The following is a 13,835-nucleotide window of genomic DNA, read 5'->3' on the forward strand; positions in this document are numbered from 1 at the left end:
TGGCAGGGGGTGACTTGCAGGGGTAAAGAAAACGAGATGGTTCTGAGAAACCGAAGGACTGGCATGAAGATATATGAAATTTAAGTGATAAATTGAAAGTGATGGTGGCTGGGGATTTTAAAGAAACGAGGACTTTTAGAAAGGGACGAGAAACTGGAGGTAAGAGTTCTCCGTGGGGGTACTGGGACACACACAGCAAGACGAAGTAGGTTTATGGAGAGATGCTGGAAAGTATTGGGGAAGCTGCGGTGGGAGGAGTGAGCCCTAGAGGCGGGGGAGGCGGAATTGAGAAATTCTCACTTTTCATCCCTGCGCTTTTTTTTTCTCCTCTCCACAAACCTCCGTCAAAGCGGGTGACAGGAGCGTGTGAAAAATGCGTGTGTGCAGCGGAGGGGAAGGCAGTGTGCGCCGGGCTCTGCTGCTGAAGCTGCACGAGAGGCGGGAGCGCGAGGGCGCCGGGGGCTTGCTGCTGCTGGAGCCGGGGCACGGGGGCTGCGCGCATGGCTGCGACCGGGACCACGAGCTGCCGCCCGGGGCTCTGCCTGCTGCTGCTGCTCTGCGCCCGGCACATAGGAACAGGAGCTGGGCTGCTGCTACCGTCCACGGCTACCGGTAAGTGCAGGACACATTGACTTCCGCGGGACCCCGGCAGCCCCAGTCTGCCGCCCCCACCCCCGCGTGCATAGAGTGCGCACCCTGGCTGTGCAATGCGCTGCCCCGTACCGCTGACCCCGGCAGCCCCTGTGAGGTGCCCCCAGTGTTGACACAGGCAGCCTCACACATCTAACTCTGGCAGCCACAATGTGTAGAGTCCCAGTAGTGACAGGCAGCCACTGTGTGCTGCCCATTGAGACAGGCACCCCCTGTGTACTGCCCTAGACCTTGCAGAGAGGCAGCCACTATGTGCTGCCCCCCCCCCCCCGAGGCAGGCCCCGTGTACCACTCTACACCTCTCTTGGAGGCAGCCACTGTGTGCTGCTCCCCACTTGGGACATGAAGCCCTGCCTGCGCGCAGCCTGAGCCCCAGCTTCCCCTGTGTGCTGCCTCACAACTCTGACCCCAGCCAGAAGCCCCCGTTTCTTGCCCCCACACGTTTAACACAGGCAGTCGGTCTGTTCTGCCTATCGCAAGCAGCCCAGCCTTCTGACGAGGCAACCCCTGTGTGCTGCCCCCATTGGACTGATCCAGGCATCCACGGTGTTCTCCCCCCCGCCCAGGTATCCATTTTGTCCTGTCCCACACTCTGACTCCCAGCCCATATCCGCACATAGCTCGGAAAGACCTCAGTGTCCCCTGCACTCTCTGTGCTCAGATTCCGGACTCCTCGTGCTGGCCTCTGAAGTGAAGCACCAGGCAGCTCACATGTGCACTGCCCTCCCCCAGCAGTCAAAGGCAGAACCCCCGCGCGCCCTGGGACAGGCATCGCGAGGGTTTAAGGGTTGATCAAATACTTATCAACAAGAGTCCAATATGTACCACATAACAAGTATTAAACACACCTTTAGTGCGCACCCGCCCCTGTGTAGTCAGATGTGGAGCGCCTGCAAGCGCTCTCCCGTTATGTCTAGCACAGTCTGCATGCACTTATTTCACAGCGGGCAGCACCCTTATCGCACACGCAGCTTCAGTTAGTTACTCATATCAAGGACTCATTTCAATTCACTTCTGTGTGACAAGTCACTGTGCAGCAGCATTCTGCGAGCCCTTTCACACTCAGTGTGCTGCAGCCTCAGATCACCTTTGAATATCCCCCATTCTATTCACTGCGAGTCTCCCTGCTTCACACAGTCACTATGATGGGGCCTCGAATCACCTGTGTTACACTGCCAGTGTGCAGCAGCCTCAAATCACAGCCATTGCATGCTGCCCTAAATTACCATTACACAGTCCCAGTGTACAGCCACACAGAGACTGCACGTAGTCACTGCAGCAACCTCAGATTCATTGTGCACGATATAGTCCCTGTGCAGCAACCCCAGAAATTCCATGCATTGCACAGTCACTCACTGCAGTAGTTTTAGATTACCGCTTCGTTACAAAGTCATTTTGCAGCAGCCTCGGATTACCCCTGCATATCACATTCACTGTGCATCTGCCTTAGATTATCCAAGGATCACACATTCACTGTGCGTCAACCTCGGATTTACCCTGCATCACACATTGACTGTGCATCAGCCTCAGATTTACCCTGCATCACACATTGACTGTGCATCAGCCTCGGACTACCCCTGCATATCACATTGACTGTGCATCAGCCTCAGACTACCCCTGCATATCACATTGACTGTGCATCAGCCTCGGACTACCCCTGCATATCACATTGACTGTGCATCAGCCTCAGACTACCCCTGCATATCACATTGACTGTGCATCAGCCTCAGACTACCCCTGCATATCACATTGACTGTGCATCAGCCTCGGACTACCCCTGCATATCACATTGACTGTGCATCAGCCTCAGACTACCCCTGCATATCACATTGACTGTGCATCAGCCTCGGACTACCCCTGCATATCACATTGACTGTGCATCAGCCTCAGACTACCCCTGCATATCACATTGACTGTGCATCAGCCTCAGACTACCCCTGCATATCACATTGACTGTGCATCCGCTTTAGATCATATAAGGATCACACATTCACTGTGCATCAGCCTCAGATTACCCCTGCATCACACACTTACAGTGCATGTACCTCGGATTACCCCTGCATCGCTCATTCACTGTGCATCAGCCTCAGATTACCCCTGCATCACACACTCACAGTGCACCAGCCTCGGATTCCCTCTGCATCACACACTTACAGTACATGTACCTCGGATTACACCTGCATCGCACACTCACTGTACAGCAGCCTCGGATTACACCTGCATCACACATTCACTGTGCATCAACCTCGGATTACCCCTGCATCACACACTCACGGTGCATCAGGCTGGGATTACACCTGCATCGCACACTCACTGTATGTACAGCAGCCTCAGATTATCAAAGGATCACACATTCACTGTGCATCAGCCTCAGATTACCCCTGCATCACACACTCACAGTGCATCAGCCTCGGATTCCCTCTGCATCACACACTTACAGTGCATGTACCTCGGATTACACCTGCATCGCACACTCACTGTACAGCAGCCTCGGATTACACCTGCATCACACATTCACTGTGCATCAACCTCGGATTACCCCTGCATCACACACTCGCGGTGCATCAGCCTCGGATTACACCTGCATCGCACACTCACTGTATGTACAGCAGCCTCAGATTATCAAAGGATCACACATTCACTGTGCATCAGCCTCAGATTACCCCTGCATCACACACTCACAGTGCATCAGCCTCGGATTCCCTCTGCATCACACACTCACCGTGCATCAGCCTCGGATTACACCTGCATCGCACACTCACTGTACAGCAGCCTCGGATTACACCTGCATCACACATTCACTGTTCATCAACCTCGGATTACCCCTGCATCACACACTCGCGGTGCATCAGCCTCGGATTACACCTGCATCGCACACTCACTGTATGTACAGCAGCCTCAGATTATCAAAGGATCACACACTGACTGTGCAGCACCCTTGGATTTACCAAACTTCACACAGTCACTGTGAATGGAGCAGCCTCATTTTACTCCTACATCACAGAGTCATTGTGTAGCTGTGTCGAGCTCATCCTGCATCCACATTGACCAGTCACTGCAACAGCCCACAGTCTCCCATGTATCATATCCCAGTCATTACTCACCATCAGTTCCACAAAACCACATAACAGAACGACACTGCAGAAACCCATGATTCCCAAGAGCCTCATTCTGTAGTTACTCATCACAGGCCACACTTTACAACATCCTTATTGTTCCACACACTAACCACATCCTACATGTCAGTAGTCTTTTCTCATTTTGCTTTAACACTTTGTCTGCATAGTTTTATTTTATAGTGTCATACCCTTTAAAGTAATGCCACAAATCCTGAGATCAGACCACGTTTGTCACTGAAGCACTTTGCAGCAGGACACCTTAAGATACCTTACCACAGCATCACATGATCCACACACACTTTATTTCACCACCACATTACTCCTCTCGGCTTCTCACCTCATCATAACCTCACTTGATGACGCCAGATCCCAACGTGCTTCATTTTACAGGGTAAAATCACTGCAAACCCCCTACTTCATCACAGTATCAATTTATATCACTGGATCACCAGACACTGAGCTAAATGGATCAAAAGTTATTAAAATCGCTGCACACTAGTATGTGATACCACACTTGACACACAGAATGATCCAACTCTTAAACTTTCAGATATTGGCATTTGAATAGGGGATATATTTTTCCTAATAATACAATCACCCCTAGTTGAGGGATCCGGGGTAGCGCTTTTGTCTGCATTAGTAAACAAACGCACTTAAATACTTCATTGTAAATCAAACAAATGAGGGGAAAGGGTGATTCTTTCTGTGCAATTAAATACCTTTTTCACTTCTCACACACTTATATTGTCGTCACATATAGAGTACTAAAGCACGTGTTCTTTCAAGATGGCACACATTCTTCATTCAGTAGAACCCCAAACAGGGCACATCTCTGATTTTTAAAGTCGAGTGACTGGAACCCAAAATTTTCTTCTGGCGAGACGTGTATAATTATTATGATGCTGTACTATCGTGCAGGACTGTTTGTTAATAGAAAGGGGTGTTTCCAACGGTCCTGTTGTGTCAACACATGGTCAACGAGAAACACAAAACGAGATTTAGAAATTAACTGGGATGTGCTGAATAAACGAGGCACACCCTATGGTGCAAATTTTGTGCACGCATAGGCATCTTTTCTGAGTGCTGCACTACATATGTTTTACACAATCTTTACTCATGGGGGAAGAAATGTCTATTAAAATAGTATTCTGTGCTACTGCGCAAAACAAAATTGTGAATTGTTTGTGAATGACATTTTGTATAAATTCTGCTGAAAGTGTGTACTTTATCAAACATGGGTATGACTGTAGTCCTTTCTGTGATCACTCTTGTATCTAAGTGTGCTAACATTTCAAGATAGCTGGAAGACAATCCAAGAGATTGGATTGTGCAAATTGCCTGCTGCATAATTTACCTTTCTTTGGAGAAAGATTTACTGGACTCTGCCGCATAATTTGGTTCTCAATTACCGCACAACTCCAGTGGCTTTGCGTGTGTGATTTAGCCCGCAGCAGACTATGACGGCCAGGCACCGAGTTTAATTTGGATTATACTAAAAAAGAGTGGATTTTAAGTGTGGGAAAAAGAAAAGAATTAAGAGCCCCTTGTTTCTGAATGAGAGACACCTGGAAGTATCACGTGGGTGACATGAAGAGGTTTTTTGAGACGCCATTGTTTGTTTTTAAATGACTTTCCCAAAATGCACGGGTCAGGCAGCCTCCTTCTGCAAACAGGCTCAACGTGGAAGCTGCTTTGTGTACATTTGGGAGTGAGGCACGTTTTTTGTTTAGACAGTTATACAGACGCTGGCTTTTCACTGACGAGACCACTCGATTGTGCTTGATTTCAAACATATGTCCCTTTTAAAGTCCCTTCCGGTTCATTTTGGGTAGGGGTGGCCTACAGTTTATTTCAACGAGCCTTTCGAAGTTTTAGAGCTGTTCTCTCATTCGAGTGTTTTCACCGGTTCCAGCTCCCATTCACCAAGATCACGTATGGCTTTTCTTCTTCACGCTGTATGTCGGCAGAGCGCTCCTGCGTCTCATCAAGGGCAGAAAGCGCTACCTAAATGCTAAGCTAATACAATACACCGCACTCTCTTCCCACACAGCTGCTGCTCGCTTCTCTCGTGGTGACGCGGTTTTCGCTTACTTATTTGTTGTTGCGGAGAATCTAAATTATGTAGCTCAATTCGTACTCATAGGGGTGGTTAGTCACTACAACTCCCAAAATTCATTCAGGTGTTGAATGAAGACTTACGTGGAACATGGTATCCCGGGTGTCGTTTTTTGTATTACCTGCAGTTAAAATGGCTCATTCTTTTCTTGTGGCATGTACACGTTCCATTGTCGAGATTGCCACCATGGGTTAGGTTTTTGGCAACTCTCATATCAAGATTGGGTGATTTAAACGTGGGTACTTGATGTAGATGCACAGCTGCTCAAGTGGCTGCTTGTCATGTGTACCGCTTTCATCCAGCCATGACTATTTAGTGAACAGCACTTTGCATTCTGGGACTTGTAGTTTATATTTTACAAGCTTGTGCATTTGCTTTAAGAGGCACCGCATGTAATATGCTGTTGCCTGTCTAAGATGTATAAAATGGCATGCAGCCCCTTTTGCCTTTGTGGACCTTATTTATGCCCTTGCTACCTGGGCAATAAATACACTCTTGACGTGCCCGACAGCCTGGCTCTTATGATGAAATAAGTGTATGTTGGAAGGCGGTTAGGAAAGAAACATTCCCACAGCGCCCTCTCATTTTCATCCTATCTCTTCGTTTCCTGTTCTGCTTCATGCCTTGGGCAATCGGAGATTTTGACAGATCCAATGTGTCTGCTTGGATTGTTTGCTTCTGTTAGACTTTCCTGGAAGCGCGCGCTGGGTCCCAGTTCTGTTCCTGTTTTTGAAGCCGCGTGCTTTTACTTCTGGTAATATCGTTCCGCGGAGGCGAGAGCGCTTCTCTCGATGGAGGTCGCTCGCAGGAGCCTTTCTCATGTGACAGGGCGCAGGCTGGGCAAAGTGAGAGGAAAGCAAACATTACATCTATCACTCTCCGCCGGTTCACTGCCAAGGGTGGCTTTCAAATGTCTGCTCGTCGCCCCTGAGGTATGTACCCCTCCGCCCCTGCTGCCTCGAGAGCTGCAGAGAGGAGCGCGCGCCCGGGCCAGGCGGGTGCTGACTGGGCCAGAGGCGTAACGCAAGCCCGTGGGGCGCACGGAGGCCCCAACCCTTCAGAGGGGCCCCATTCTTCCCAAGATCAATAATGAAAATCTGTGAGATACGGGCGCCCGCCACATTCGGTACGCGAGCCCCGTCATTTTACGTTGCGCTACTGGACTGGGCCTGTGCGACTTGGTGTTAGAGGCTCCAAAGCGCACCGAGGTCATGACACGTTTCAAAACCGAACCAGGCGTCAGCAGACATGGGGTCGTCCTTCGTTTATTTATATAGCCCAACTACTTCTAGGCACTTGAGCACATATAATCAGGTTACAGAGAACCGCCAACAGGCCCACTAATAGGGGAAGACTAACAGAACAAAACATAAAAAGCGCCGAAGCCAAGTAGTTACTAATGGCCTATAGTAGCATACTATACCATAACAGATCGTCATGGTGTTGGCCATGGCTACCTTGACCTATCCTTCGAGAGTGCACACTGTTGCATTGGTCATCCCTTGCTGGGAGTACAGTTGTTTCAAACGCTGGCAGTGGCTGCCCTGCAGCATCCCTGTTTCTGCTGGGCCAGCGTTACATTGGCCTTGCTTGACCTTGAGCAGTAGGTCGCACTCGACGTCTGTCTCCAAGGATAACCTGTGGTGGGTGGCTACTGACCTTGTCATGAGCTACGTCGCATGCTCAGGGCACTGACACAGGTGAAAATGAGGGACTGACTGTGAGGGGAAAGTGAATGTTATTTCGGATCTCAGAATGTATATTTTCGTGAATTGCAAGAAGTTAGGAAGGATCAGGAATTACCCAGGATTTTTCTAAATATCTGAGTGCAATGCGGAACTGTCTGTCACCCTGACATCTGCATTTAGTTCCTGACCAATAGAAGATGTGCTTGTATAGGGAGTACAGCCTGGGCTATGTGGGAATGCCACACCTCCCGGGCTGTACTGCCCTGAGTTTGGGAAGCGCGAAATTAGGCGAGCGCGCCCTTAGGGCCCGGCCCCCTGGACCCACGCCACACCCCCATAGTCTGGCCGGGTAGCCCGATTGGCTACCGGCCAGAATAATTACTTCCGGGTCAGACCGTGGCGTATTTCCGTCCGGAGCCGGCAGCGGAGGGGTGGAGCGGGGGGGGGGGGGCTATTTAGGCCCAGGGTCCACGCTTACACATCCTCTTTTTCCTGCACCAGGACCCAGGATCATTTTGGGGTTAATCAATCTGTGGAACTTGAAATCGAGGTCGGCAGCGGAGTCTTGCGGTTTGCATGGGAGCGGGCTATCGATTGAAGCGTCTCGAGTTCGGGCAACGCGGATCCTGAGGTGAGGTATCAGGGACTTTGGGGAGCGCTGGGCAGCCGCTGGTGGCCTGTGGGCGGCGATAAGTAGGTGTGCTAGGAGATTGATTAACTCCAAAACGATCCTGGGGCCTGGTGCGGGACAAATAGGATGTGTAAGCGTGGACCCTGGGCCTAAATAGCCCCCCCCCCCTGCCTCCACCCCTCCGCTGCTGTCTCCGGCCGGAAATACGTCACGGTCTGACCCGGAAGTTATTATGCTGCCCAGTAGCCAATCGGGCTACCCGGCCGGACTATGGGGGTGTGGCGTGGGTCCAGGGGGCCGGGCCCTAAGGGGGCGCTCACCTAATTTTGCGCTTCTCGTAGAGCCCGGACCCCCTAGGATGACCCCCACCCCAACCTCATGCAATCCCACAATCAAAACTTGCCAATCCAAGAGTGTGGGTATAAACGGCCATGTTTAATAACAATCAACATTCATAAACCTGACCAGATGCATTTATAAAATTCACATTTATAACTTCAATATTTACATTTTTAATATCTACAATTTTTTATCACTGATCATAACCACCGGTTATGCAATATTTACTTGCTCCAGCACCAAGGGGCCCTCTGGCTCGCATCTCCTAACTGAGAACCACGCAAGGCACAACCCACCTGCGTCCTTGAGCCCCCAGCCCTTTGTCTTTGTCCGCCATTTCTGGGGCTCACCCCTCTACCACCAGGCTGCCAAGGAGGCACGTGTGACCTGGCACCCTTGCCTCCCCAGCCGGTGTCCCCATTCTACCTGCGGAGAGCTTACCGCCTCTCCCCTCGGTGCTGGCCTCGGGAGTATGTATGACGACCTCCCGTTAACCCTGCAAATCAATGTTCTGTGGCCTCTTCTCCGCCACTAGGGTGACCAGGGCCCACAGGTCCTTCACCCTCCCAACCTGCAAACAAGTTCTGTACAAAGGACCAGATCCCCTTGATCCATACGTCTGTCCCCATGTCTGACAAATGCACGCCGTCTTGGTGAAACATCAGGTCCCCTGTGATTAGTCTGTGCGGAATGTGACCCTGGTTTGAGCACAACCTGGCCAATTCCCCGTTGAGGCGCCTTACTGATACGTTCAATGCTCGAGTTCTGACTCCTGTGCCCCATTCCCGCCGTGGTATCATACACGACCATTCGATCTGTGCACGAGGAAACACTCTCCCCAGCCAGGCGAACTCGGTCAATAAGGCTTCCCTGACCGCCATGCGTCCCAACTCTACCATGTCATTGCCGCCTACATGTAGGATAACCAACATTATGTTTGAGGGAGCCACCAGGCCCTTGCCAATATATATTTATTTATATATATATATATTAAAAAAATGTCCAAAAGTAAAACTGTTTTTTTTAATCTCAAAAAGTACACATTGCTAATGTAGTCCTTGGCACTCAAATAAACTACTTTGTGTGCCTATGCGCTCCGTGTGGAAGACCATAATGCCATCACTCACAGTGAAATTAGCCAATGGTTGAAATAGTCTGATCCACTTCCCCATAATGTATGCATTAGTGGACGGACAAAAATGTGAATGGCGCTCAAATGTACCAATGAATGAAGAGGGCTGAAAGCCTAAACAAGTATATTCTACCTATATCATTTTAGGAAAATCAAAAGGTCTTGGCAAATGTCAGACCTAAAACTGGCCCATTAGTATTAACTACTTGTAGATGTGGACGCAAATGGAAAGTTGTACATTCTAGGTACTTATATTATGTACCTATAAGAAGGAAAAGCTGTAGATATATTTTTTTGCTCCAACATTAAAAGCTGCAGATTCTCTACGGGGAATTTGTTATTGGGGGCACTACTTTGTCGTAGCTGGAAAGTGTGACAACTTCAAACAGTCTTGGTTTTTAACCAACACTGCTAAAGTTCTGGGTTTGCTGAGACCATATTTACTATGATGAAATCAGTACTACTAAACCCAAAAATGCAACATGCTGTTGGGTCAAAAAGCCAGCAGTATTTGAAGGTGCCACTCTGGACTTGCGGCGACTTTGAAGATATGGGTTGGGCTAAAGTGTCTTAAGATGGGGCATATGATCCTAAAAGATTAGGGGCAACAATGTATCCTTGGTGATTGCTCTGCCCACAGCTACACATGCAGTCTAGCATGTCTTACAAGACCAAGAAACACCGAGGCACGTCATTCGGGGGGCTTTTTCTGCTCTGGGTCTTGTCAAATGTAGGTAAAACGAAGAACACAAGGGTCAATTCTGTCTGATTTTGATAATCAGATCCACTTCTCACTGCAGCAGGTACAATTTGTACCAATAGTGAGATCCTCTGATTAGGAAAAGTGAGCATGTAAGAAAAATATTAGGTTTTTAGGAAGATGGAATATTAATTATGGTTTTTGTGGTTGAGTGTGAATGGGTGAAGACAGTAAGAAAGAAGCTTTTGCAATAGGGTTGTCAGATCACATTCTGTCTGTTAAACAACTCTCCTATCACTGGACTTTACTTTTACAGAACTATATCTCTCAAACACATTAGGGTACCAAATGAAAGCAGGGCACTAGGAACATGGCGTTTTGCTCACACGGAGTGGTCCGTGGTCAGGAAATGCACCAGTGGGTTAAATTTAATAGAGGTGCTTATATCCCAAGGGAGAAAGAGACTATTGGAAGGTATGTTGTGTGGGGTGTAGGGAGGAACAGTTCTTAATTTTTTTCAGTAAGATTCTTTTATATAGCACATACTTCACCAAAGTGTGTTTTAAAGTTTCTTCAGTGAATCACGCTACATCATTAATTATAACATGGGTAGATTCCATCCATATCCATCTGGGCAAGAAAAAACGGTGGTTAGAATATGTCATTAGTAGAGCATGGGACACTATGGAAATAATAAAATATCTGCTACTAACTAAAATTGGGGATAGTAAAGGACAATATAAGGAGCTGGTGGCTAGAGCACTAATTAGTACATAGAACAAAGGGGTGACTAAGAAAGAGAGGGTCAGTTGTAGAAGTTGTGACTATGGCTAGATAACAAAAACAATAATATAAAGCGGGAGCATCACTGATAATGAGTCTGCTTGAGAGCAGGTGCTTGCAAAAAAGCTGTAAAACATTGATCCATGTAGGAAAGGGATACGCAAGAGCCACGACACCCGCCTCCGCTACGACCTCCGCTACGAGCCCAGCACCCTCCACGCACTCAATGCTGGACGATCATGCACCTGCTGCCTAGCCGCCCCTAAACGCACCCAAGGACCCTTCTCCTGCCGGGGCTGCAGCTTCACCAGCATCTGGCCTGCCAAACCACCTACCAGAAAACCCAACCACCTCAGATGCATCCTGCTCAACACCCGCTCCGCCCGCAAACACGCCGTGGAACTCTGGGACCTACTCGACACTGACGCCCCAGACGTCGCCTTCCTGACAGAGACCTGGCTGAATCCCTCCACGGCACCCGACATCGCCATAGCCACCCTGGATTGCTACAAGATCACCCGCAAGGACCGCACCAACGGAGTTGGAGGAGGAATTGCCATCGTGCACAGGAACACTCTCTCAAGATCTCGACAAACACCGACGACACCCTCAGCACCGCCGTACACCTGCACTTCCAGATCCACACCGATTCCAACACCACCCTCAGAGGAACCCTCGTCTACAGACCCCCCCCCGGACCCTGTCCACAGTTCAGCGACTCCATCGCCGACTTCGTCAGCACACACGCCCTCGCCTCCACGGACTACATCCTCCTCGGGGACCTGAACTTCCACCTCGAGAACAACGACGACCCCAACTCTTCCACTCTGATCGCCAACCTCGCCAACCTCAGACTCAGACAACTCGTCACAATACCCACCCACTCCGCCGGCCACACGCTTGACCCCATCTTCTCAGCAAGCGCCCATGTCTCCTTCAACCACACCACCGGACCGATCACCGCTGCATCCACTTCACCTTCCGGAAACCCACCACGCACCACTCCCCCCAACAGATGCCGCACCGCTGCTGGAGCAAAGTCACTGAAGACCAGCTGTCCACCACCCTCGCCCGGAAACCACCCGCAGACCCGACCGACCCCAACACTGCCGCTCACAAGCTCAGAAAGTGGATCAACGTCTGCGCCAACACCCTTGCCCCGCTCAAGAAGACCTCCAACACCCGCACCAGCAAGAAAGCCAGTTGGTTCACCGAAGACCTCCAGGCCTCCAAGCGAACCTGCCGAAAACTCGAAAAAAACTGGATCCGCGAACAAACACCGGAAAGCTACACAGCCCACAAGAACGCCACCCGCAGACACCACCACCTCATCAGATCCGCCAAAAGGACCTCCTTCAAAGACCGCCTAGACAACAACGCACACAACAGCAAAGAGCTCTTCAGCATCGTGAAGGAACTCTCCAACACCAACGACATCCCACCCTCACAAGACCTGTGCAACTCGCTGGTAACCTTCTTCCATCGCAAGATCGCAGACATCCACGACAGCTTCAATGCCGTGACCACCCCGGCAACCACTGAGACCCCCGCTCCCACCACCACCCACACCAACCGCCTTCTTTCCTGGACCAACATCAACAACGACGACAGCATCAAATTCATGAACACCGTCCACTCCGGATCCCCGACAGACCCTTGCCCACAGCACATCTTCAACAAAGCCAGCAGCACCCCATTTCCGGAAAACCATCAACATCTCCTTCGAGACAGTGACCTTCCCGGAGAGCTGGAAGCATGCAGAGATCAACACTTCACTCAAGAAGCCCAAGGCGGACCTCAAGAACTTCCGGCCCATCTCCCTGCTCCCGTTCCTGGTGAAGGTCATCGAAAAGGCCGTCAACAAACAACTGACCTGCTTCCTCGAGGAGAACAGCATCCTGGACCCATCCCAGTCCGGGTTCCGCAGCAACCACAGCACCGAAACTGCCCTCATCGCCGCCACCGACCACATCAGGACCCTACTAGACAACGGAGAAACCGCCGCCCTCATCCTCCTGGACCTGTCAGCCGCCTTCGACACGGTCTGCAACCGCACACTACGAACACGCATCTACGACGCCGGAATCAAATAGAGGCCTAGACTGGACATCCTCCTTCCTCTCTGGCAGAACACAGAGCGTTCGCCGCCCCCCCCCCCTTCTGCTCCAAGCCACCGAGATCATCTGCGGCGTACCCCAGGCTCATACCTCAGCCCAACGCTGTTCATCGTCAACATGGCACCGCTTGCTCACGTCGCACGACGGCACGACATCAACATCTTCTCCTACGCCGACGATACCCAGCTGATCCTCTCCCTCACCAAGGACCCCCACACCACCAAAAGCAACCTCCACGAAGGAATGAAGGCCATCGCTGACTGGATGAGGAACAGCCGACTGAAGCTGAACTCGGACAAGACAGAGGTCCTCATCCTTGGATCCACCCCCTCGGCCTGGAACGACTCCTGGTGGCCGACTGCACTAGGAACACCCCCAACACCCACCAACAACGCACGCAACCTAGGGGTCATCCTCGACTCTATCCTCTCCATGACGAAGCAGGTCAACGCAGTCTCCTCCTCCTGCTTCAACACCCTCCGCATGCTCTGCAGGATCTTCAAGTGGATCCCCACCGAAACAAGGACGGTCACCCAGGCCCTCGTCGGCAGTAGACTGG

General features: G+C 50.6%; 1 protein-coding gene across 9 annotated transcripts in view; it reads left to right on the top strand.

Moving 5' to 3' along the window:
* The first annotated feature begins 330 nt into the window (after window positions 1-330).
* Window positions 331-13,835, top strand: part of SCUBE2 (signal peptide, CUB domain and EGF like domain containing 2) — a 486,721-nt gene continuing 473,216 nt past the window's right edge. For all 9 annotated transcript variants that reach the window (XM_085648142.1, XM_085648144.1, XM_085648145.1 and 6 more), the window contains exon 1: window positions 331-612. In XM_085648142.1, the coding sequence (XP_085504268.1) occupies window positions 501-612 (112 nt within the window). In that variant the 5' untranslated portion in view covers window positions 331-500. The remainder of the gene's footprint in view (window positions 613-13,835) is intronic.

Source organism: Triturus cristatus, chromosome 3_2 (assembly GCF_964204655.1).
Source record: "Triturus cristatus chromosome 3_2, aTriCri1.1, whole genome shotgun sequence".
In the NCBI taxonomy this organism is placed as follows: Eukaryota; Metazoa; Chordata; class Amphibia; order Caudata; family Salamandridae; genus Triturus; species Triturus cristatus.